This window comes from Ostrea edulis, chromosome 9 (genome assembly GCF_947568905.1).
Source record: "Ostrea edulis chromosome 9, xbOstEdul1.1, whole genome shotgun sequence".
NCBI classification, from domain to species: Eukaryota; Metazoa; Mollusca; class Bivalvia; order Ostreida; family Ostreidae; genus Ostrea; species Ostrea edulis.
In genome coordinates this window covers 44,633,143-44,660,604 of record NC_079172.1, presented here as the reverse complement: position 1 = coordinate 44,660,604, position 27,462 = coordinate 44,633,143, and the positions used below count along the sequence as shown (strand labels likewise).

General features: G+C 37.6%; 1 protein-coding gene, 1 long non-coding RNA gene and 1 pseudogene across 2 annotated transcripts; all 3 read left to right on the top strand.

Annotated features, from left to right (window-relative positions):
• The first annotated feature begins 3,430 nt into the window (after positions 1-3,430).
• On the top strand, positions 3,431-4,090 carry LOC125660122 (uncharacterized protein K02A2.6-like). Its single transcript, XM_048891962.2, has one exon. It carries the CDS (start codon positions 3,431-3,433, stop codon positions 4,088-4,090), a length of 660 nt encoding a protein of 219 aa, XP_048747919.2.
• Positions 4,091-9,665: 5,575 nt separating this feature from the next.
• Positions 9,666-12,198, top strand: LOC125658233 (acetylcholine receptor subunit delta-like; annotated as a pseudogene).
• A 2,907-nt stretch (positions 12,199-15,105) lies between these two features.
• Positions 15,106-16,053, top strand: LOC130050174 (uncharacterized). The gene is made up of 2 exons (XR_008798586.1): positions 15,106-15,151; positions 15,604-16,053. It is a non-coding gene; the product is annotated as an uncharacterized LOC130050174 (long non-coding RNA).
• Positions 16,054-27,462: the final 11,409 nt, after the last annotated feature.

Below are 27,462 nucleotides of genomic sequence, written 5' to 3'. Positions count from 1 at the left end.
GAGCGGACAACATGTGGTCTACCGACCGACAGGTGCAAACCAATATGCCCTTCTTCTTTGAAGGGGGAGGGGGGGGGGGCATAAAAAAAATCGTCGATATATCTAAATATGAAGTTGAAGGCCACAGCAGGATATTTTTCTTGTGTAGAAGCTTTTGAATACTGATCAATTTTGGTCCAGTTTCTAAATTCTAGTAAATCTAAATACTTAATATGTAGCATCTTTATACACTAATCTACTGACGATTTAAGTTTTCTTTCGAACATCAGTTGAAATGCTGAATAGTCCGTATTCATGTCGTGTGCAGTTTCATGCATTAACAAAAGAAGGGATATACACTTTTTCAATCTTGCTTTTCTTCCTTCATCACTGTCCCCAACATATTGAGAAGAGTCCTATGCAGTGTTTCTGTCATGCTATTTCACAATGAATGGTATTTTTCGATCTTTGTCATCTGACAGAATTCTACACTGCTATCAAACTGCACATCCATCACTATGTATGTCATTTTATGTTTACACTTTTATCTGTACGCGTAATCTATTCTTAGTTGGGGAATCCGCATTCGTTTGTATAAATACATTTGGCTTAGTGCGCATGCACATTATTGTGTAACCAATCAGAATTCAGCAGTATTAAATGTGGTACAGTTATGTCGACTTGTGTGTATTACAAAACGTCACATGGTGTCAGAAGAAACTGATGAAATATAGACAATATGAATGAATTTCGACCACCTGATGTGCTAATATTTAGCGGTAATCTGTCCGAAAACTGGAGACGTTGGTCCCAGCGCTTTGACCTGTACCTAAAGGCAAGCGGAAAAGATAAGAAGGATGAAAAAATCCAGGTAGCCATTTTGCTTCACGTCATCGGGGAGGAAGGTATAGAAATCTTCAATAATTTCGCCTGGACGGAAGATGATGACAAAGAAAAAATTCAAGCAGTCTTAGATAAATTCAATGATTATTGTATGCCCCGCAAAAACACACAAATTGAACGGTACCTGTTCTGGGAAAGAAAACAAACCGAAAGGGAAACCCTCGACCAAATTCGTCAACGATTTGAAAACAAAGGCTAAAAACTGTGAGTACGGTGATCAAACAAATTCAATGATAAGAGACAGAATCATATTTGGTATCCAGGATGAAAGATTGAGAGAAAGGCTCTTGCGAGAAAGTGACAACCCTACACTCGGAAAAGTTGTAGATATGTGTAGGGCAGCCGAGGCAAGTAAAAAGCAATTGAAGGCAATTAAAGGTGAAGCTCAGGTAGATGCAATCTCAAAGAAATCTCACACAAAAGAACACTTCCCTGTAGCGCAAACAAAGCAGAAAAAATTAGCATCAACAGCCTCAAAACCCCTGCATAAAGTCTACAAAGAAAAAACATTTGACTGCAAGAAATGTGGCAACAACCATAAACCCAATTCTTGTCCAGCATACGGAAAAAAATGCAGGTTGTGTCAGAAACCTAATCATTTCGCAAAGCAATGTTTCACCAAGAAAAGAATACATGAAGTAGAACACTTTGATGTAGAATCTGACTCATCAGACAATCAGCTATACATAGGCGAACTCAAAGTCCACACAGTAGAATCACAGAATCATTCAAAGGGAGACAACGCATGGTATTCACTTGTCAGTATAGAGAACAAAACTGTGAAATTCAAGTTAGACACGGGCGCCGAAACAAACGTTATCCCGAAAAGCTTGTTCAGCAAATTAAAGAACGCAAAACTCCAACAAACACGTGTCAACTTAACGACGTATGGAAACAAAGTCGTAAAGCCGCTGGGTAAATTGAATCTAAATCTGAAAACGCAGAATAACTCTCAAAGTAGTGATGCCGAATTTTACGTTGTTGATTTCGACGCAACTCCGATTCTTGGGTTGAAAACTTGTTCGCAGATGAACTTGGTGAAGAAAGTAGAAGTTGTCAAAAAACAAAATGAAAATGTGACAATGAAATCGCTACTAGCCGAAAAAGAAGTTTTTCATGGCTTAGGAAAATTCGAAGGCCAATACCATATAGAGCTGGATCCGACAATCAAGCCAGTGATCAATCCACCCAGAAGGGTACCACACACAATCTTGCCGAGACTAAGGAAAGCTTTAGAAAAGTTAGAGGAAAGCGGTGTAATCGTGGCAGTCGAAGAAGCAACAGACTGGGTTAACAACAGTTTAGTGATAGTTGAGAAGAAAAATGGAAATCTTAGACTGTGTCTAGACCCGAGAGACATTAATAAGGCAATCAAAAGACAACATTTCAAAATACCAACTGTACAAGAGATTGCTTCACAACTTAATGGGAAATCGCTCTTTACAATCTTGGATGAAAAAGATGGATATCATCAAGTAGAATTGGACACTGAAAGTTCGTATTTATGTACATTTCAAACTCCATTCGGTCGTTACCGCTACACACGACTGCCATTTGGAATCTCAAGTGCTAGTGAAGTCTTCCAGAGGAAAAATATGCAATCATTCGGTGATATTCAAGGAGTGCACATGATAGCAGACGACTTGATAATTGCCGGAAAAGACGAAACAGAGCATGATGAAACGCTTAGAAAGGTGATGAAAAGAACGAAAGACAAAAACATTAAATTCAACAAGGACAAGATTCAGTTGAAAGTTCGTGAAGTCAAATACATGGGAAATATTGTCAGTGCGGACGGAATGAAGCCCGATCCGGAGAAAATAAAGGCAATTCAGAAAATGCCTGTTCCGACAGATAAAGCCGGAATTCAAAGATTATTGGGAACAATAAATTTTCTTGCACAGTATATACCGAATATGTCCGAGATTACTGCTCCACTGCGTACGATACTCAAGGAAAACGTACCATTTACATGGCAACATGAGCAAGATGAGGCGTTAAACAGGATAAAAACAGCACTTACAGCAAACCCAGTGTTGACGTACTACGACGTTACAAAAGATGTGACTATTCAAACTGATGCATCTCAAAGTGGAATTGGATCCTGTCTTTTACAGAATGGAAAAGTAATTGCGTATGCGTCGAAATCTATGACGGACGCGGAGAAAAATTATGCGCAGATAGAAAAGGAGCTACTTGCTGTTGTATTCGCCTGTGAGAAATTCAATCAGTACATATATGGCAAAAAAGTGTTAGTGCAGACCGACCACAAACCGTTAGAGGCAATTAAATCAAAACCACTTCACAGAGCTCCACCACGTTTACAACGGATGTTGCTCAGGCTCCAGAAGTATGATTTAGATCTCAAATACACACCGGGAAAATTCATGTATGTGGCCGACACACTTTCACGCGCATTCGTAAATGAAAACGACTCAAAGCAAGAACTCGATGAAGAAATGGATATAATGATACACACATTGATCCAAAATTTGCCAATCAGTGACGACAAACTGTCTGAAATGCGACAATGCGTGATCCGGAACTAATGAATTTAAAAACAATTTTGGAGGAAGGATGGCCACACCACAAGAAGAATCTTCCGGAAAGTATCCGACCGTATTGGAATTACATGGCAGAAATCCATGAAGCAGACAACTTGATGTTTGTCGGAGACCGGATTATTGTACCGTTGGAACAAAGAAATTATGTACTCAGCAAAATTCATGAAAGCCATTTGGGAATGGAGAAGTGCAAATCAAGAGCAAAGCAGTCCCTTTATTGGCCAAACATGTTTGCAGATATAGAAATGATTTGTAGCCAGTGCTCTATTTGTAATAAATTCAAACGACAAAATCAGAAAGAAACTTTGATCCAACACGAAATCCCTGCGCGACCGTGGGAAAAAGTTGGAATTGACAATTTTGAATATAAATCTCGGAATTATGTTCTGGTAGTTGATTATTACTCGAAATTTGTTGAAATAAGGCTGCTGCAAGGAACAAATGCACAGTCAGTTGTGAACAATTTGAAAGCTATTTTCTCAGTTCATGGAATTCCCGAGGAAATAGTTTCCGACAATATGCCATTCAACAGTCATTTCTTTAAAACGTTCACCAAGGAGTACAACATTAAACTGTCAACGTCAAGTCCAACGCATAGTCAGTCGAATGGGATGGCAGAGAGAAGCATTCAGACCGTGAAATAAAGCACATGCAGAAGGAAAAGATGAATGTATTGCTCTATTAGAGTACAGAAACACACCTGTGACAGGGATGGACTTTTCTCCTGCTCAACTGTTAATGGGAAGAATGCTTAGAGACATCATACCGACCAATCCGAAACTTCTTGAACCGAAAACACCGGAAAATGCGAAAATGATGCTGAAACAGAGACAACAAAAGCAAAAACTGTATTACGACAAAAGTGCAAAGGATATGAAACCGCTCGAACTCGGAGATCCAGTGCGATATAGATATGGCAAAACTTGGGAACCAGCTGTTATTGTGGAAAAACACAACTCATCAAGATCGTACATTATATCAACAGAAAGTGAACAAACATTAAGAAGAAATCGTAAACATATAATGAAAACTAAAGAAGAACCGATTCCGATTGCAGACGAGGAAGATCACATCTTGTTACCGAAAAGTCAGAATGAACAACCCGAAGGCCGTGCCGAACAGCAAGTTCCGAGTCCAAGACCTAAAAGAACAATCGTGAAACCAGCAAGGTTCAGGGACGATCACTTTATTCAATGAGGGAATCTTAACTGAAATAGTGCTTGTCCGCTCACTAGATAATGAGGGAATCTTAACTGGAATAGTGCTTGTCCGCTCACTAGATAATGAGGGAATCTTAACTGAAATAGTGCTTGTCCGCTCACTAGATAATGAGGGAATCTTAACTGGAATAGTGCTTGTCCGCTCACTAGATAATGAGGGAATCTTAACTGGAATAGTGCTTGTCCGCTCACTAGATAATGAGGGAATCTTAACTGGAATAGTGCTTGTCCGCTCACTAGATAATGAGGGAATCTTAACTGGAATAGTGCTTGTCCGCTCACTAGATAATGAGGGAATCTTAACTGGAATAGTGCTTGTCCGCTCACTAGATAATGAGGGAATCTTAACTGGAATAGTGCTTGTCCGCTCACTAGATAATGAGGGAATCTTAACTGGAATAGTGCTTGTCCGCTCACTAGATAATGAGGGAATCTTAACTGGAATAGTGCTTGTCCGCTCACTAGATAATGAGGGAATCTTAACTGGAATAGTGCTTGTCCGCTCACTAGATAATGAGGGAATCTTAACTGGAATAGTGCTTGTCCGCTCACTAGATAATGAGGGAATCTTAACTGGAATAGTGCTTGTCCGCTCACTAGATAATGAGGGAATCTTAACTGGAATAGTGCTTGTCCGCTCACTAGATAATGAGGGAATCTTAACTGGAATAGTGCTTGTCCGCTCACTAGATAATGAGGGAATCTTAACTGGAATAGTGCTTGTCCGCTCACTAGATAATGAGGGAATCTTAACTGGAATAGTGCTTGTCCGCTCACTAGATAATGAGGGAATCTTAACTGGAATAGTGCTTGTCCGCTCACTAGATAATGAGGGAATCTTAACTGGAATAGTGCTTGTCCGCTCACTAGATAATGAGGGAATCTTAACTGGAATAGTGCTTGTCCGCTCACTAGATAATGAGGGAATCTTAACTGGAATAGTGCTTGTCCGCTCACTAGATAATGAGGGAATCTTAACTGGAATAGTGCTTGTCCGCTCACTAGATAATGAGGGAATCTTAACTGGAATAGTGCTTGTCCGCTCACTAGATAATGAGGGAATCTTAACTGGAATAGTGCTTGTCCGCTCACTAGATAATGAGGGAATCTTAACTGGAATAGTGCTTGTCCGCTCACTAGATAATGAGGGAATCTTAACTGGAATAGTGCTTGTCCGCTCACTAGATAATGAGGGAATCTTAACTGGAATAGTGCTTGTCCGCTCACTAGATAATGAGGGAATCTTAACTGGAATAGTGCTTGTCCGCTCACTAGATAATGAGGGAATCTTAACTGGAATAGTGCTTGTCCGCTCACTAGATAATGAGGGAATCTTAACTGGAATAGTGCTTGTCCGCTCACTAGATAATGAGGGAATCTTAACTGGAATAGTGCTTGTCCGCTCACTAGATAATGAGGGAATCTTAACTGGAATAGTGCTTGTCCGCTCACTAGATAATGAGGGAATCTTAACTGGAATAGTGCTTGTCCGCTCACTAGATAATGAGGGAATCTTAACTGGAATAGTGCTTGTCCGCTCACTAGATAATGAGGGAATCTTAACTGGAATAGTGCTTGTCCGCTCACTAGATAATGAGGGAATCTTAACTGGAATAGTGCTTGTCCGCTCACTAGATAATGAGGGAATCTTAACTGGAATAGTGCTTGTCCGCTCACTAGATAATGAGGGAATCTTAACTGGAATAGTGCTTGTCCGCTCACTAGATAATGAGGGAATCTTAACTGGAATAGTGCTTGTCCGCTCACTAGATAATGAGGGAATCTTAACTGGAATAGTGCTTGTCCGCTCACTAGATAATGAGGGAATCTTAACTGGAATAGTGCTTGTCCGCTCACTAGATAATGAGGGAATCTTAACTGGAATAGTGCTTGTCCGCTCACTAGATAATGAGGGAATCTTAACTGGAATAGTGCTTGTCCGCTCACTAGATAATGAGGGAATCTTAACTGGAATAGTGCTTGTCCGCTCACTAGATAATGAGGGAATCTTAACTGGAATAGTGCTTGTCCGCTCACTAGATAATGAGGGAATCTTAACTGGAATAGTGCTTGTCCGCTCACTAGATAATGAGGGAATCTTAACTGGAATAGTGCTTGTCCGCTCACTAGATAATGAGGGAATCTTAACTGGAATAGTGCTTGTCCGCTCACTAGATAATGAGGGAATCTTAACTGGAATAGTGCTTGTCCGCTCACTAGATAATGAGGGAATCTTAACTGGAATAGTGCTTGTCCGCTCACTAGATAATGAGGGAATCTTAACTGGAATAGTGCTTGTCCGCTCACTAGATAATGAGGGAATCTTAACTGGAATAGTGCTTGTCCGCTCACTAGATAATGAGGGAATCTTAACTGGAATAGTGCTTGTCCGCTCACTAGATAATGAGGGAATCTTAACTGGAATAGTGCTTGTCCGCTCACTAGATAATGAGGGAATCTTAACTGGAATAGTGCTTGTCCGCTCACTAGATAATGAGGGAATCTTAACTGGAATAGTGCTTGTCCGCTCACTAGATAATGAGGGAATCTTAACTGGAATAGTGCTTGTCCGCTCACTAGATAATGAGGGAATCTTAACTGGAATAGTGCTTGTCCGCTCACTAGATAATGAGGGAATCTTAACTGGAATAGTGCTTGTCCGCTCACTAGATAATGAGGGAATCTTAACTGGAATAGTGCTTGTCCGCTCACTAGATAATGAGGGAATCTTAACTGGAATAGTGCTTGTCCGCTCACTAGATAATGAGGGAATCTTAACTGGAATAGTGCTTGTCCGCTCACTAGATAATGAGGGAATCTTAACTGGAATAGTGCTTGTCCGCTCACTAGATAATGAGGGAATCTTAACTGGAATAGTGCTTGTCCGCTCACTAGATAATGAGGGAATCTTAACTGGAATAGTGCTTGTCCGCTCACTAGATAATGAGGGAATCTTAACTGGAATAGTGCTTGTCCGCTCACTAGATAATGAGGGAATCTTAACTGGAATAGTGCTTGTCCGCTCACTAGATAATGAGGGAATCTTAACTGGAATAGTGCTTGTCCGCTCACTAGATAATGAGGGAATCTTAACTGGAATAGTGCTTGTCCGCTCACTAGATAATGAGGGAATCTTAACTGGAATAGTGCTTGTCCGCTCACTAGATAATGAGGGAATCTTAACTGGAATAGTGCTTGTCCGCTCACTAGATAATGAGGGAATCTTAACTGGAATAGTGCTTGTCCGCTCACTAGATAATGTTTTCATTATGAACTGTAACAACTTTATTTTCATTCATTTAATATTGAAAATTTAGATTTTCATTTTTTGAGAGACAGTCAGTCTAAGTTAAGCAAATTGTTTGTAACCTATTTTATCTCATAAGGGGGATGTCATATTATGTTTACACTTTTATCTGTACGCGTAATCTATTCTTAGTTGGGGAATCCGCATTCGTTTGTATAAATACATTTGGCTTAGTGCGCATGTACAGTATTGTGTAACCAATCAGAATTCAGCAGTATTAAATGTGGTACAGTTATGTCGACTTGTGTGTATTACAAAACATCACAATGTAATCACTGGTCGCGGTACATCAGTGGTAGAGCGTTCGCTTCGTAACCGGGAGGTCGTGGGTTTTAAGGCCTCTTAAAACCTAATACGTTAAAATAGGTAGTGATTGCTCCTTCGCTAAATAGTATGCTCGGCATTTAGAATTGAAAATCACGGGGTTTTCGGATATTACCTTAAAAACGGAGGTCCCGAGTCGCGGCAGGCGTTGGCATGATAAAGAACCCCAACTAAGGTCATTAGCGCTAAACATAAGCCTAAAGTTCTGGTACTTAGTGGTGACGTCTCAATAAGAGTGAAAAATTACCGACGTGGGTTATAAAAACCAATCAATCATTGTGTAATCTTGCAGTAATGTCATGGGAGACAATGACTTATGGACTTTATTTAGGCTTGATGTTTATGAAGTAATCTAAAAGCATTTGTGGTGCAGCATTAAGATGAAATAACTCCAAGCAAAACTGAATATTAAGCAAATAGATCTATCTGACGAAAAAACAATACGCCAAATGTGAATTTTAAATGAAATGTTTACTATTCTATGTGCGTGTATTTTGAATAGAACTTTATTATACTCTCTTCATCTATTGCAAATTAATTCATTGTATTCAATCAAAGAATTTCAAAGTTACTCACAAATTTCACAATGCTACTTTTATTAGTGTATACTTGGTTTTACATGTTCGTCCCATTCGAGGATATAGTGATGTCATCAGTTCTATATCTTTTACTGTATGGCCCTCGGGGATGTAGCAGTGAGGGCTTTCCATCACTCCATCATGCTAACACCTACATTGTACCGTGCCAAGGGGCCTCCGTTTTAAGTTCATATATAAACGACCTGTGATTCTGACCACTAACATCAAAGGTCTTGACGTGTCAGCAGGATAGGAAAATCGGACCCAAGTCCTTCCAGTTGCGAAGCGCCCTTTCCACACGGCTACCACCACCGGAGATCATCATGCAGTCATCATATACAAGACGAGTAGATGGCTGTCAGGTGGACAGCAGGACATTTCGATTACTTAATTGCATGTACAGTGGCAGAAGCACCAAACTCGTAGCCGAACTATTTCGATTAAAGCATACTATAAAATGTTTCTCTGCCAACTACAAGAACAAAATACTGATTATATGTCAGTAAATTGTTTCAACAATTATCAGAATTCAAAATCATTTTGAACAAGAAAGCTCCCGTTATATAGCATGTCCCATGGTTGGGTGTTGATGTAAAACTTGCATTGTGACTTCTGATACCTGATTCGAAGCATGGTTTCGTGTAAATCAATATACATACCGTAATGCACGGATTCATTAATTTAGGATCTATCACATTCTAGCGGACATGGCACAGTGGACTCTATCTATAAGTCATGTATTTGTGAGATTGCAGAATACAGTTACTGACGTACATATAACGATGGCGCATCCTGTGTTTTTACTAGCTCTCTTTGAGTTTCTCGCAATTTGTGCTGGTTCCATAGACGACTATAAGCAGCTTCAGAAATCGCTGATGGCTGACTATTCCAACAAGATCCGCCCTGTTTATGATCAGGATGAAACAATTTATATTTACACGGCGTTCTATTTGTCCAGTATTGTTGAAGTTGACGCTGTCCAGCAACGACTAGTCACCACCGCGCACCTTGGCATTACGTGGACGGACGAGCTCCTTCAGTGGGATGAAAGTAGTACAGAGACTGAAAGGTTGTATTTTAAACAGGTAGGATTATACATTTCATGCTTCTTTGTTTTCCTAGCCTAACATCCAAAGGTAGAAATATGTTACAAGCGCTATCAAGGTCTCAAATTTAGCGATTTTTCCGTACAAATGTATATATTTAGCTAGCTGCAATAATGTAGCCCTCTCTGATTTTTTTTTTTTAGGGAGAGGGCTACAACTCCTTAGGATCTCCGTAATGGTGCAAATGCGGGAGTGATTCACTCCCGCAACATTTGCGCTCATTCTAAACATTTCCTGACTTTCTTTACGTAAATAAAATGATATTCTATGTTTCTTAGTCAATATATAAATTTACAACCTGCAACTTAAGATTTGTGAGGCTCTATTCTACCGTTTTCAACAATTTCGATGAATTCCAATTTCTCGATTCATATTTGTGCGCCATGTTTGATGTACTGAAGTTTCAACTTCCGATTGTCAAGTCATTTGCATATGCCATATAAGGTAGTATTTACATCAATGGACAAGTATGGAGGCGAAAGCTATTTCGTCGGTATTGAAAAGGTTTGAATTTAATATCAAGTTAAAAACCGAACTGCAGAGTGTAAATTCTTTCTGCAACAATATGATTTCCCTTTCTTTGTCGAAGTGGCTCGAGTAACTACATTTTCGCGCTGATTGTCAATGTTTAGGTTTTTCATTAGATCCACCTACGAGATCTCGCGATAACAAGCATGGCGGAGCAGACGAAGAATTTTGCATGCTGTACATTATATTTAATGAAAAACACCTTTATTAGACATGCCCGAGCACAAAGTTGGTACTCCTTTTGGTGTAAACAACATTTAGGACTAATGCATAGAGTTTATTATCGGTTATTCATAAAATTATTTTGCACCATTACGGAGATCCTATGGAATTGTAGCCCTATCCCGAAAACGTCAGAATTAAAAAATTGGATAGGGCTACATTATTGCAGCTAATATTTAGCGAGAGCTAATTTTAGCGACTTTATAATTCAATAAGAGATAACTTTAAACTTCTATATATAATAAATTGTTGACTATATTCAATTTTAGCGATCTCATCACTCTCGCTAATATTGCTAAAACGAAACCCTTACTAAAATTTCAGCTGGTATGGCACTGTATAGGATTATATTTATATTACAGAAGGTGTACATGTAAGCTTCCAAACGAACATCATTAAATATTCAAATTAAATGAACTTGCGATTGCTGTAAAGCTCTGAATTAATACATCATCAAAATTTAAAGTAATTTGTAAAAAAAAAAAAAAAAAAAAAAAAAAAAAAAAAAAATTCTTCAAAAGTTTGACATCATATTCGACATTAGTTCGATTTTTTCCTGTTATGAACAGAAATACATTTGTTTATAAACAGAAAGACATTTGGACTCCTGACGTGGTACTCATGAATGGCGTCAATACTTTCGAGGAATTGGGCGGGGATTTCTACTATATGGAGGTTATACCAGACGGAACGGTTTACTGGTACCCCTACCAGATATTCGAGAGCAAGTGTGATATCGACATAACCTACTTTCCTTTCGACACTCAGATCTGCAACATTACTTTCGGCAGCTGGAGTTTCCAGAAGGATGAGGTTAATGTTACTTTATATGAGGAGAATGCACCGATATATTACTATGACTATGTACAAAACTCGGTATGGGACATCGATCATACAACTTCTCAGACTTCTCCTGAACATGATACGGATGCTAAGGTTACATTCACCCTGACTCTGCGCCGTAAACCACAGTATTACGTCATGAATCTAATCCTACCAGTCGTTTTTCTAGGAGTGATAAGTCTCCTGGTATTTGTAATACCCGCGGAAGCCGGGGAGAAGATGTCGTTTGCTGTAACTATTTTTCTGGCGTTCGCTGTGTTTTTGTCCATAATCAGCATGCATCTTCCGGTTAATTCAGAAAAAACTTCAATGTTGGAAATATATCTCATCTTTCAAATGTCACTCGGAGGAACTAGCATATTTCTGTCGTCTTTCCAACTCAGGCTACACCATCGGAAGTTTGAAAGAAAGGTTGGCACGTTCTGTGAAGGACTTGTTCGTATTGCGAGATTTTTCAGATGTAATAGACGTTCAAGAGTATCTTCCCTGGAAATCGAGCAAGGCTTAAATCTAGATGACCTTGACTGACAGGATGTGTCATCTGCGGTTGATTTATCTTGTTTCTGGACGATGTTAGTGTTAGAAATAGACGCGGTTGTGGTCAGTATCATGAATATGGTGTAAGGAAATTTGGTGCCAAGACAAATCGTTCAGTGAACACTGGAACAATACTCACAAGGAAATGTAGACTCATCCGGTTTCCTCATCCAAATTATATAATTTATTTCTTTACTCTGATTTCATTACTTTAGCGTGGGCATCAAAGAGGCGTCTTTTGGATGAAACCTTTAAAAAGGAGGTATCATGTAACGACAGGCGTTAGCGTGTTAAGAACCCTCACTGTTATGGCCTGCAGTACATGGTTCTTAAATTGTGGCCCATAAGTTTTACTCTCTATGAGTAAAAGTTCTTAAGGGACTAAAAAACAAAGAAAACAAATCATTATAGATATAAAGTACACCATAGTTAGAAAAGATAGACATGACACATGTGTCAGAGTTAGACCCCTTTCTATATTTATGGTATCACAGAGTTCAGGCCCAAAACGGGCTTAGCCCCTGTGGTTTGAAGTTTCTCCTTCACAGCTGTTAACATTTTCGTGAGGAGCAAAGATAGGGGCTTGGTAGAGCACTTATTGGATCCAGCAATGCATCTTTGTTTCTAAGGTTTTTTATGTAGTTTAGGAATCCAGTATAGGTACGGTAACTCATATTCATTCGACCCATTGACTAGAACATTAAATGTGTCTAAAACTGAAGCATGGTTTTGAAGAATTTCATCTTTTGAAAGGGCAGTTGGAGTATAAGTATGATTACCAAAAGTGGAATTAATGCCAAGTTCGTTTAAAATACAGTTGTAATAATGAGCCTTACAAACAAAGACAATGTTGTTACTAGCTTTCTCAGCTGGAACCAAAACATATTCCTCATGCAACCTATCTACATGTAATTCTTTTATCACTTCTGATTTACTAAACACAGAAGGATAGATGGTACGTACTTTTGTTTTCATGTGTCTAATGCGGGATTTTAATATCCTTCTTATGCTTTTAACCCATTCTGACAATGTATCAAGTTCTTTTTCATATTTAGCCCATCGTCTGGCATTGCTGAATGCTTCACCTCTCCCGTCAAACGAACGAGATGCGCGTCCGCGTAGAGACGGAAGGATGGGATTAAAGGTCCTACTCGTGGAGGAAGCTGGACGCCATGGACGTTGCACTAGATTCACCGAAGATGAAATCCGTAGCTTGACTCTTGGCACATACCAAGTCAAGATGGCAAAAGCTTACACTCTTGAACATTTGCAGGTCCTATTTTAATATATTTCATATTGATGAATATGTTATGCCACAACGAAATTCATTCTGCATCCGGATGCGAGTGGTAAAATCCCGCCGTAACAACACAGTAAGAAAGAAAATAATACAAATATTGCTTTCCATGTAAACGATATACAAACCATTTTAGAAATTAAGTAGATTGTATGGAAATAAAGTCCAAAGCTAAAAGAAGAGAGAGAGAAAGAATACAGTGACAATAAGTTGACAAAATCAAATAAACTTCCTGTAGGAAGACGGTGGCTATGAAATCATACTGAGTGAGGACATCCCCTTAGTTATTGGCGCCAAAATATAGGAAAATAAAAGGAAAAGGTTCCGGTAAAAACATCAACACCTAAAGGTAGGAAATCAAATAGTCACAGATAAGAAAGATCTGTTACAGTATAGTTAATACTATTTCTAAAAACTCATCAAAAGACAACATGAGCCCAAATTTTATTTCAAATAAAAGTAAAGCGGAACAGAAAACTCTGGATTTTACATCTGAAACCAGTGAGTGTTACAACGAACCATTTACGTATGATGAGTTGTTGAAATCTCTAGAAAAGTCTCATGATACAGCTGTAGGCCCGGATCAGATCCATTATCAAATCATAAAACATCTTCCTAAACCTACCAAAGAATGTTTTCTGCAAAAGTTTAACATCATCTGGGAAAGTGGTAATCTCCCATCTTCCTGGTCACAGGCTACAATTATTCCTATTCCAAAACAGGGAAAGGATCGCTCAGATCCTAATAATTATCGACCAATAGCCTCAACAAGCTGTGTATGTAAAACCATGGAACGGATGATCAATGAACGCTTGGTATGGTTTCTCGAAACCAATAACATTCTAACTGATATACAATCGACCAGTTGGTAAGACTTGAAACCTATATCCGAGATGCCTTTGTTAACAAAGAGCATGTCGTCTCTATATATTTTTTGATTTAGAAAAAGCATATGATGCCACATGGAAATACGGTATCTTAAAAGATCTTCATAATATAGGCCGTAAAGGGCATTTACCAAACTTCATCAAGATTTTTTTAAGTGATAGACATTTCAATGTTTGCCTAGGATCTACATTTTCAGACAATTTCGAACAAGAAATGGGCGTGCCACAAGGAAGTATTTTATCAGTTACATTATTTAGTCTAAAAATAAACAGTCTAGCTGACGTTCTTAAAAACGACTTCCATGGAAGTTTATATGTCTATGACTTTGTTCTCTGTTATAAATCTAAAAACATGAACTTCATTGAGCAAAAACTACAGCTTTGTCTAAACAAAATCCAAAATTGGGCTGATGTAAATGGTTTTGAATTTTCCAAAACTAAAACTGCATGCATACATTTCTGTTCTGAGCGAAAACACCACGATGATCCTAAATTGCAATTAGATGGTACTCCAATTAAAGTTGTAAAAGAGTTAAAGTTTTTAGGTGTCATTTTTTATAATAAACTTTCTTTTAATCCGCATATAGCAATGCTCAAAGAGAAATGTACAAAAGCTCTTAATTATAGATATAAATACTCTTCTACATCTGTATCGCTCTCTAATCCCATCTAAAGTAGACTACGGCTGTACAGTATATGGTGCTGCAAGAACATCCTATATCAAAGCCCTCGATGCCATTCACCATCAAGGACTTCGACTGTGCACAGGAGCTTTTCGAACCTCTCCTGTAAACACTGTCATGATCCTGTGCAGGATTGGACAAAACAAGATGGCAGACGGCAGTTCCAAACAAAGGTAGGCTCTTAAAAATCTTTATTTCACCGACTTATTAGACGACGAATTTATGAATTTAAAACACTGCCTGGCCAGGGAGGCATCATTAAGTTGATTGGTTGTTGGAATTCTTACTCATGTACACATACAACTCTAAATTCATTGATCGAAGTTGACGATGTTACCTCAATAGAATTTGAAACGGGTGAAGATGTTTCTAATCATATTTTCATACATTTTGAGAAAGATAATTTCGGTAAAATAGACTGCACATATCTTTGGATGAGAATTTGAATACGTGTGTGCGACTTGTCTCTTAAATTGCCTTGGTTAAATAAATATCTTGACTTAAACATTTGCTAATGTGCAGGATTGGACTACGGTCGTTTCTACGATAAACGTGCCGGATTGGATCTCGATGTTGGTTCAGGATTGGATCCTTTCTTAAATACATGCATTTTTTTTTCTTACAGATCCAGTCAGGAGCGGACTTCCTTAAGCTTAAAAGTTGCAAGTGAATGAAGTGTGTTCTATTTTATGTCTCCTACTAAAACCATGGTTTTGACAAACCTAAAAGAGCACGTGGAGCAAGGAACTATCAGTAAAACGAAAGAGCCAGCTGGCTCGAAAATCTTTAAGTGTTTGAGAATTTTACCACGCACATGAATCTAAAGTTCTGCCACACGTTAGAAGGAGCCTTGTTCTCGAAGATCAACATGTTGAAACGTCTTCATTTTGCAGAAGCAAATACATTTATATTGTATATACACATGTAGACTATGTTCGATTCCCAACCACTTAACATTTGTGATATCTGCATGGAATTATTAAAACTAAGCATGGTTTGACGTATAATAATCTCTTCAGGCATGATGGTTTACATTTCACAAAGCTGTTCAATGACAATAAAGACAATAAGATGTTGAGGTGTTCATGTTTTCAATACTTAATCATCTGTCCACATGCACTTGTGCCTTTCATATATATGCTTCTGCTGAAATCCTCACTTACAAGGATAATTACTTACGGTAAAAGTGTTTGTTGGAATGTAGTAAATATCAGCATTTTTGTATTTTAAAACCTTTCGTTTCTTGTAATTACATTGAATTCAACCATATAGTTCATATACTGATGAAAGAAAATAAAAAGGATATTTTCTCAGAAATTCGCAATATCACTCCTGTAGCTGAAATATGAACCTAGATGAAAAGCAGTTTTGTCCATGGTGTTTTTTCTTCTTCAATATTTGCTGCTCAGATGAAAGGTTACTCTTCAATGCAATTTTTTCACTAGTTGTTATCAGTTCAATACAAACGCAATAACATTGAAATATATTTAATAACAAGTAAAACTTACGAACACTTCTGGTTCAATGAAATGATAAATCAACATGTGTAAAATGCAATGTAAAAGATTAGTAGTATCTCTGTAAAACAAAGCATAATACCGTAAAAATAATCGTTTCATAATGTACATAAACGGATATATAAAACGTCTGCCATGGTATATGTATGCAACTCGTGTATTCAGAAAACAATGTAATTTTTTTTACTTCGTGTTTCTTTTATAATGTGCAAAAGCGTGTGTTGCACTGGTCACAAACGAAGACAATTTCTCAGATGGATGTTTCCTTTTTACATGCCTACGCAATTCAGAATTGGTCTTTGAATTCCTCACCACAAATTTCGCACATTCGAAGTGTACCCATCTCATGGAATGAAGTTCTAGGGCTTGATACCTGAAACAAAGGAGAAAATTTATATAACAGAGTTTGGAATTAGGGAATATGTGCGGGTTAACTGAATTCAGGAAACGTCGAATTTATATTGTTACAGAGAATTATAAAATGATGATAATTTCTCACGTGTTTTATAGGTAAAAATGGCCTTATATATCCTGGATACGAACAGTCAACGTTGCATCTGGTCGTAAGCAAAGATTGTTGATTCATGTATAGATCTGCTATATTGGTTCAATTTGAAGGAGATAGCGAATGAATATTTTTACAGTAGCAATTGTCATCGTTGGGAACTTAAACGACGATGTAATTTGATAACAGTAAAAAAAAATTCAAAATACACCATGGTCATGTTGGAAATGTCTGAGAATCTAATAAGCTACATTAATCAAACTAAAATATGATAAAGTGAAGTCGAGATTCGAAAATATAAAGGATTTTGAAAATAAAGATAAAAAGAGGGTCCAATTCTGAACCAAAATCGAGGTCCAATCCGGCACGTTTATCGTGGAAACGACCATAGTCCAATCCTGCACATTAGCAAATGTTCAAGTCAAGATATCTATCTAACCAAGGCAATTTAAGGGACAAATCGCATACACTGGTTCAAGTTTTCATCAAAAGATATGTGCAGAGTCTATTTTACCGAAAGTATCTTTCTTAAAATACATGAAAACATGATTAGAAACATCTTCGCCCGCTTCGAATTCTATCGAGGCAACATCGTCAACTTCGATCAATGAATTTAGAGTTGTACGTGTACATGAGTAAGAATTCCAACAACCAATCAACTTAATGATGCCTCCCTGGCCAGGCAGTGTTTTAAATTCATAAATTCGTCGTCTAATAAGTCGGTAAAATGAAGAGTTTTAAGAGCCTACCTTTGTTTGGAAATGCCGTCTGCCATCTTGTTTTGTCCAATCCTGCACACGATCATGACAGTGGTAAATAGTTTATATTTTGAGGCCAACGAACCACCTCTCGATCTACGTAGAATAAAACTTACATTACCATATATTGTTAAATTAAAAGCTAACACTGACAATCCTGCATTTAATTATGTTTTCCATCCGCAGTTTGAACATTTATATAACAAAAACAAGAAGTGCATAAGATCAATTGGTCTACGAGTTAAAAAAATATACGTGATTCTAACCTACCTTTGGACATCGTAAAACGCTCATCACCTTCTGAAATACCACCATGGAAACTACTAAAACCCAAAGTAGACAATCACTTTCTGAATTCAAAAATCAACGAATTCCGCCATTTTCAAGCAACAATTATCCGAAATAAAACAATCCAAACATACTACAACTGATATCTATACAGATGGTTCAAAAGACCAAAATAAAGTCGCTGCTGCTGCAGTAATCACAAACGACGTTTTCTCTGCACGACTTCCAAATGCAGCAACAATTTATACCGCCGAAGCAAAGGCTATTCAGCTTGCGTTTGAATACATAAAAACTTCTAATGACAAACATTTTACTATATTCTCAGACTCCCTATCATGTCTTCAGTCAATAAACAACATGAATATTGATCATCCATATATTTTAGATATCTTACACCGGTACTATATTTTTTTACTAAACAAGGTAAAATAGTTGAGTTCTGCTGAATCCCAAGTCACATTGCTATCCATGGCAACACCAAAGCGGCCAAAAATGCACTTCAAGGTGATATTGTAGACTTTAAAAAATTCCATACACTGATTTTAAATATTTCATAAAACTATATATTAATTCTCTTTGGCAAATCTATTGGGATTTCTGTGACAGAAACTATATTCTATTCAAAACAAAGTAAACAAATCGTGTAACATCGTAATGGAACGCCAAGACGAAATGATTATTTTATGAATACGCATCGGACATTCAAAATTGACACATTCGCACCTACTAAACAGTGAACCTCAGCCTGAATGCATATCTTGTGACTGTCCATTAACTATACATCACATTCTTTTAGAATGTAGTGATTTTACGCCCATACGAAATAGACTTTTTAATAGTGTACAATCAATGAAAAAACTTTTTTACAAATATCGACTATCATTTATTATACAATATTTGCAAGAATGCGACTTTTACAGAAAAATTTGAAAACTTTCATAATACAACTGTTTATATACACGAATTGTTTGGTTTTTAACCTGTTTATATATTTTTAACTTTTATGTCATTCGGATGGGACGTTAAAGGGTGTCCCGTGTCAAGGATCACAACCCCCTTGGCACGCAAAAAATCGTTTCCCTGATGTTCGAAAAAGAGTAGGCTCACTGGGGGCCGTCAGGGAAACTCAAACACTCACAAGCAAACATAATTAAATTAGTTAACCGCCGTAAAATGGCTGAAATATTGTCAAAACGGCGAAAAACCTCAATCAATCAATCAGAGTCGTCATGTGTCTGCCAAGGAATACTTCTGCTGGGTTGAACATAAGGAAGGAGTAGCAACACCATGGTATTGGAAATGCAAGTATGTGTGGTAGTTTGGGCATTCTATAATTAGAGATCGCGTCATCAAGCTAACACTAATGATGTGTGTAGCACGTGACCTGTGTGTACACAATGGATGTGTGTATCACGTGACCTGTGTGTACACAATGGTAGTTTGGGTTTTCCTTTTACTTCTGGATTTCGATCCCGATGTAAATTATTCACCCGTTGTATTTGACCACAACCATTTTATCTTTTAGCCAATAACTTTAATGACAGCTTCTATTGTTTAATTTGCTATATAAAGCCAAGCAGCTTACTATTCGTCGAAGCGAGACAGCTGACCTTGCTAGCTAATCTTCTTCTTCCATTCTTCCTATTTTGGAATTACGTTTTGTTAGTCTACTTTGCCCTTTTTACTTACTAAATTATCATTACCTTTGGGTTGGGGGAATTTCTTGATATATTTTAGGCTAAGTTTTAGACTTTAGGAGTGTGTATTTGTCACGAAAATGTTAACAGCTGTGAAGGAGAAACTTCAAAATTACTGTGCGACTACATATGCCAGAAGTGGTGTTAATGAAATGTGGATTCTAAAAAATTCTAAAGAACTTTTAGTAAACTTGAAATCACAGAATTTTCCCCAAATCAATAGCATTAAAACCTATGACTTTTCAACACTATACACGACCATTCCTCACGATAAATTAAAGACTAGACTTTTTGACATCATAGACAGTTGCTTCTTCAAAAACGGAAATATTCATATCTAGTGATCAGTCATTCAAAAACTTACTTTGTTAAACACCACTCTGATTTCACGCACAAGTACTCTGAAGTTGAAATAAAAAATATGCTAGAGTTCCTCATTGATAATATCTTCGTGGTCTTTGGTGATCAGGTCTTCCAACAGTCTGTTGGAATTCCCATGGGCACGAATTGTGCTCCTTTGTTAGCTGACCTGTTTTTATATTCATTTATATTTATTCAAAAACTTCTACGTGAGAAGAAAAAATCTCTCGCTGTGACCTTCAATTCGACTTTTAGATATATCGATGAGGTTTTGTCTATTAACAATGATAGCTTTCATTCATATGTCGATTTGATATATCCCTGTGAGCTGGAAATAAAGGACACCACAGAATCGTCCACTTCTGCTTCATACTTAGATATTTTATTGAAAGTAGACATTAAAGGCAAACTAACAACTCAACTGTATGACAAACGGGATGATTTCAGCTTCTCCATCGTCAAATTCCCACATTTATATAGCAATATTCCATTATCACCTGCATATGGTGTTTATATATCTCAACTGATTCGATATGCAAGAGCTTGTTCTGGGTATAGTCAGTTTTTAAATCGAGGTAAGCTACTGACAAACAAGTTGATGGTACAGGGATTTCAACAGTCTCGATTGAAGTCAGCATTTCGCAAATTCTATGGTCGTTATAACGATCTAGTTCGTCAATACAATCTCGCATTGGGTCAAATGCTGTCTGTCGTGTTTCATACCGATTGTTAAGCCGTTCTTGGCACACTGATTTTGACTGCGGATAACTCCGTTTACCTGATGAGGATATGGGGCTCACGGCGGGTGTGACCGGTCAACAGGGGATGCTTACTCCTCCTAGGCACCTGATCCCACCTCTGGTGTGTCCAGGGATCCGTGTTTGCCCAACTATCTATTTTGTATTGCTTGTAGGAGTTATGAGATTGATCACTGTTCGTTATCTTCACCTTGCATCAATCATACGTTGTTCAATTAACTTGTACGTATTATTATTTGCTTACCCTTCCTAGGCACCTGATCCCACCTCTGGTGTGTCCAGGGGTCCGTGTTTGCCCAACTATCTATTTTATATTGCTTATAGGAGGTATGAGATTGATCACGGTTCGTTATCTTCACCTTGCATTTGAGACATTCCAAAGATAAGATAAACCTCGATTGCCAGTTCTCAATTGGATGTTTACAGTGCAGCTATCATTACAGGAAACGAGTTCATCATAGCATGCTTTTAAGATATAGTTTTAATTTATTGTAGTAATTTTAGCCAATACTTAAATATTCTCAGTTTCATTTTGATTGCTAGAGGAACTCTACCAAGTTCGCAGTAAACTAAATCATTGCAGGTTTTACTGTTTACACCTAAAAGCATTTTACAAAAGCCTATATGCACTTTCTCAACATCTCGAGCTTTATGAAAAACCCCATATTTCTGAAATGTTTAATAAAACCGTGTTGACATAGGTATCAAAAATGTAACATTTAGTTTCTGTATTAAAAGAATGTTTTTTTCAAATTATTGGAAATTGAAAATAATACTTTTCTCCCTTGTTCTGCGGCATGTTTGAATCTGTAAATTAATGACATTATGATACTGCATTCAATCAAAATTTGAATTAAATGTATACGTATGCTGCTGTAATCTCGCCCGGGATGATTTGCGTTCATGTAAGTGCACTTCGTGTCAGTTTTTAGTGTAGATGAGTGAGGGGACTCGAAGGACAACTTGATTGGGTATATTCCCAGCAGTGCCAGATACGACCGATTATCAATTGTCTTAGGGGAGTCAAATAATTACAATTACCATCGTGGTATACTAAACTGTGTTGCATTAAATATAAATCATTTTGTGCTATTCGCTACCTACATTTACCATGTCTATACCGTCAACCAATAGAGGGCGTGTTGGCATTATTTTAATCATTTTACATTACTAAAAATTAAACAGTATTTAAGCAATATTACATAACAGGACTGCACAATATGACATCATATATATATATATGTGTGTGTGTGTGTGTGTGTGTGTGTGTGTGTGTGTGTGTGTGTGTGTGTGTGTGTGTTTAGGGGAATTAAATAGTTATTTACAAAAACAGAATTATCCAATCAAACTTATAAACGACGGAATCAAGAAAGCCAGAGAACTCAATAGAGAAAATCAAATTAATAAATCCAAAATCAATCCCACAATTAATTCACACATTTTACCGTTTGTTACAACATACAACCCAAGGAACTCTAATGTTACACCTATCGTTCGGCAACTCAACGACCTACTAAAAACAGATGAAAAAATGGGGAAAATTATGAAGAAATATACTTTTATCAACAGCAAGAGACAACCGAAAAATCTTAGGAGACTGTTATGTAAATCTAATTTTCAGGAAAAGTCGAACAACAAAATTTTCACCGTTACCAAATGTGACGATCGGCGATGCGGAACGTGCCCATACTTGTGGGAAGGAAATTCCTTCAAATTAAACAACAAGAAATTTACGGTAAAATTCAGATATGACGTGCTCCACCAAAAATTTGATTTATGTTATAACATGTGCTGGCTGTGGAAAACATTATATCGGTGAAACTGGAACTACTCTGCGAACTCGTATACGAGTTCATAAACAACACACTTCAGCACCCGAATACAGAACAATTAAAGTTAGTGAACATATAGATGTGTGTGGCCACGGACAATTCAGTGTATTTCCGTTTTATAAACTGTATACAGAAAATACTATTTCCCGACGAGAAAAAGAAAGACACTTTATTATATACTTTCAATTTCATCTCCTCTTTTTTCTTTAAAAGTTTGCGGGCATATATCACACGATATATGCCCGGAAACATTCCGGCCCGCAAACATTACGTCACAATAAAATTTCTACGCCGTTAATTTTTTTAAATTGTTCGTGTTTTTCGTCTTTTACTCAGTTAACCGATAAAGTTATTGTTAAAAATAAAATTATTGTTAGTTTCTAAATGAAATTGAAAGTATATGATAAAAAGGTTATAGACTTTGTATGGGAAATATGACGACCTCGTTTTTTGTCGCGAACGGACCTCAAATGCTCGGTCCGTCTACGCGCCAAAAAACTCGGTCGTCATATTTTCCCATACAAAGTCTATAACCTATAATTATTAAGACTTTAAAACCGGCTCTCAATAGCTTACTGTAATATGTTTACTGTTATTATCTATGACGTCATAATATGCTTAACGTAAAAACCTTTTCCCTTCATTCGTTTATGACGTCGTTATGTACGTGAAATGTTAGGACGCCTTTATGACGTCAGGCCATTTAAAAACTATTTTAAAATGTAACGCCTGATGATTATAAAATGAAAGCGCTTGCGTTAAATTTTTAACTTTGTGTACTTTTTATTCTATTTCTTTTAATATTTTATACCGGACACTGATTTTTAAAAACACAATTTGGATATATATATATATATATATATATATATATATGTGTGTGTGTGTGTGTGTGTATATATATATATATATAGATTGATTGATTGATTGAATATTGTTTAAAGCTGTATGACCCGATATTCATGTATTATTTTTGTACATAATTTAAAGCAGATTAATCACTTGATAAAGTTATTAACTTTCCCTTAATTACATGCTTGAAAACATCTGGATGTAAAAGAAAACAGTAAGAATATTATTTAGAAAGTAAATATAGTGTGGTACATATATAAATCATCCCATAAATAATACAATAGACCCACGCGCGTCAGGGAAATCCGCAAACTCCCCGTTGAGGCTTCATTACGTCACCTACGAATAGACCTCTCCTATGTGACGCAGCACAATATACAGATTTGTATATTGTGAGTCCGCGATTATCACGCAGGCAAATAACACTAAAGAAGTAGTTCGCAGTAAAAAGTTTGAAGATATTGATATTAAGAGCATTAATATAAAAGTATGGATTTTATTTTAAACATAAAATTATCAAAAGATCATTAAAAGGTAGGGATACTCTGTTCAAATTATTGTGTAAAGTAATGAACTTGATGTGTACGTACTTGTTTTGAAAGTTGTTTACGTTTGACGTTATGTTTTTTAGTCATTCTACAGTGACGTCACAGTATATGCGGCCTAAGAAATCGCTATCCCATAATGCCTAAGTGGAAGAGTTTGGTTTGTGAGCAAACGAACTCTGGTGGAAGTTTGGGGAATCCCAACATGATGTATTAACTCGTACGCAAATTTTGTCTAGTTTTAAGGCTGAAAGAGCATAAAACAACGAATTACTAAGAGGTAATTGAAATTTTTATTTCTATTAAACTTATAGCACGGTACTGTTGTAACAAAATACACAGCTTTACACAGATAAGACCTCCGATGATCTCAAAGTTTGAACTGGTCATGTGACTGTCATTTGAAATGGCAGAGTGACGCGGTTATTTGTAAACATCGATTTAAAATCAAATAATTTTGGTTTAATCAGGTGAAATAATGTATGATATGTCATAAAGCCTCATAACTACATACGTGCGATGATTTAATAGCGTTTTTACGAGATGGAAAAATTATTGTAATTCGAACCATACAGCTTTAACGTCCCTCTTGAGAAGATTTCACTCATATGGAGACGTCACCACTGCCGTTGAAGGGCTGCAAATTTAGGCCTATGCTCGGCGCTTATGGCCTTTGAGCAGGGAGGGATCTTTATCGAGCCAGACCTACTGTAACACAGGACCTCGGTTATTGCGGTCTCATCCGAAGGACCGCCCCATTTAGTCACTTTCTTCGACGACAAGCAAGAGGTACTGAGGACCTACTCAAACCCAGATCCCCACGAGATTATATATATATATATATATATATATATATATATATATATATATATATATATATATATATATTACTCAAAATTTGATAAGGATCACTTGGTTATATGTGCGTAATTTACCACTAGACATAAATTTGACTCAGAAACGTGTTTACTCAGGTTATGAATGAAAATTCATGAACGGCATGAACTTTTATCAATACGGAATGCTTGAAATCTGATAACAACACCAAAAGGCATTTCATTACAAAAAGTTAACAGCAAACCAGAGAAAGAATTACACAGTTTTGGGGGATAGTCCATCATTACACTTAGTCGATGAAGTGTCAATACCGGGTATGGCCTCCCCTTGCATCAATGACGGTTTGACAACGTCGACCCATGCTGTCAATAAGCACCCGGATGTTTCCAATGGGAAGGTTGTTCCACTCTTCCACGAAGGCGTTTCCGAGCTCTGCCAAAGTCGTGGGTTGTGCTCTACGGCGTGAAAGGGCAACCTGCAGCATGTTCCATACATGCCCAATCGGGTTCAAGTCCGGCGAGCGCGCTGGCCAGTCCATTGTTTCCTGCCGAAGGTACTGCTCCACCACCCTGGCGCGATAAGGACGGGCGTTATCATCCATCAGGATGAACTCAGGGCCAACAGCACCAGCATAGGGTCTGACGTAAACATCGAGGATCTCATCCCGGTACCGCATCCCCGTCATTGTTAGTTCCTCTCTCCAGAACATGAAGATCTGTTCTTCCATACATGCTGATTCCACCCCAGACCATTATGGAACCACCATGTTCACTGATGTTGGCATCATGGAAACGTTCATGTTGTCGTCGCCACACTCGGTGCCTCCTGTCTGTAAAGTCCAAACAATACCTGGACTCATCGGGGAACAGAACTTGAACCCAATCGTTCTGTGTCCAAGTGACATGATCTTCAGCCCAGTCCAATCGCTTCCGCCGGTGTCGAACAGTCAGAGGGACTCGAACACATGCTCTTTTCGAGTTGAGACCTGCATTGTGAAGCCGATTCCGTATCGTCTGAGTGGACACATTCACCCCCGAGGCGTTCAGGAGGTCGTTACGTAGGCTGGTTGCTATCCAGAAGGGATGGCGTCGTGCCTGAAGAGCCACAAAATGGTCTTGGCGTTGGGTTGTCGACATCTGACGACCACCCCCATGTCGGTGAGCTACTGTACCAAAAGTTTGCTGTCGGTTCCAAGCCCTGTTTACAACTCTCTGGCTGACGTTTAATGCATTTGCAAAGTCACGTTGTGAATAGCCAGCGTCAAGCATTCCAATACATCTGTCCAGTTGTTCTGTCGTTAGGCGACGCCTTACACGTTGAGGGGGCATTGTGTTGATAAACGTAGTGTAAACACTCAAGTGAGTTTGAAATTTTAGAAAGAATCACACACCGATGCCTGAGTGAAAATCGTGCAATGGTAGCAAAAGCATAAAATGTGATGAGAAACGCATTTCCCATGGCATGAAATGCACGTGCAAGTTTGTTGAAGACGTTTTTGATTTCACTTGGACACAATATTGCCAGTTATGCAGTTAATAATTTTTTAAACAGAAAAATATCTATGAGCCTTATCAAATTTTGAGTAGTGTATATATATATATATATATATATATATATATATATATATATATATATATCTCGATCGATCGATAGATATATATACATATATATATATATATATATATATATATATATATATATATATATGTGTGTGTAAAACTTATACGGTACCAATTTTGATGCACCAGATGCACATTTCGACAAATAATGTCTCTTCAGTGATGCTCAACCGAAATGTTTGAAATCCGAAATAACTATGAAGTTTTAGAGCTAAAATTAGCCAAAAACAGCGTGCCAAAAAAGTGGAGCCAAATTCGTCCAAGGATAAGAGCTATGCATGAGGGAGATAATCCTTAATTTTGAAATGAATTTCTAAATTTTATAACAGCAATTAAATATACATCCGTATTTTCAAGCTAGTAACGAAGTACTTAGCAACTGGGCTGTAGAGACCCTCGGGGACTAATAAATATATATATATATATATATATATATATATATATATATAAGCGACCGTCGGAGGACGGCGTCAGAGTTAACAATGCAATATTGAAACGCTATTTTTGCAAATTCAACAAAAAAGAAATGGTACATGTTATATATGATTGAAACGAGAAAATTGTCGCCATTCCACCTGCAAAATATGGTTAGTTTATGAATCGCGGCCATTTTTTGCCTATAACGTCTCTTGTTCTTTGGTATAAAGCATCATTGGGATAGGGGGGGGGGGGCATAAATTGTAATTATCAGGACTCTTGGGGCCCTAGGGACGGGGTATAAACTACCCAATTTTGACCAATTTTAAGAAATCTTCTCTAGAACTGCACATGTGAAAGAAAAACTACATGCATAATGATGTAGAGCAGGAAGTTCTCTACCAAATTTTAAATTTCATGATCCTCTGGGTACGGGTTCTGACCACAGGGCGGGACCAAACCTGGTACATGTATATAGTGTTTATGTGTAAAACGTTTAAAT

Excerpts from the sequence above, each read along its gene's own strand:
- LOC125660122 (XM_048891962.2), top strand. The coding sequence starts at position 3,431 with ATGAATTTAAAAACAATTTTGGAGGAAGGATGGCCACACCACAAGAAG.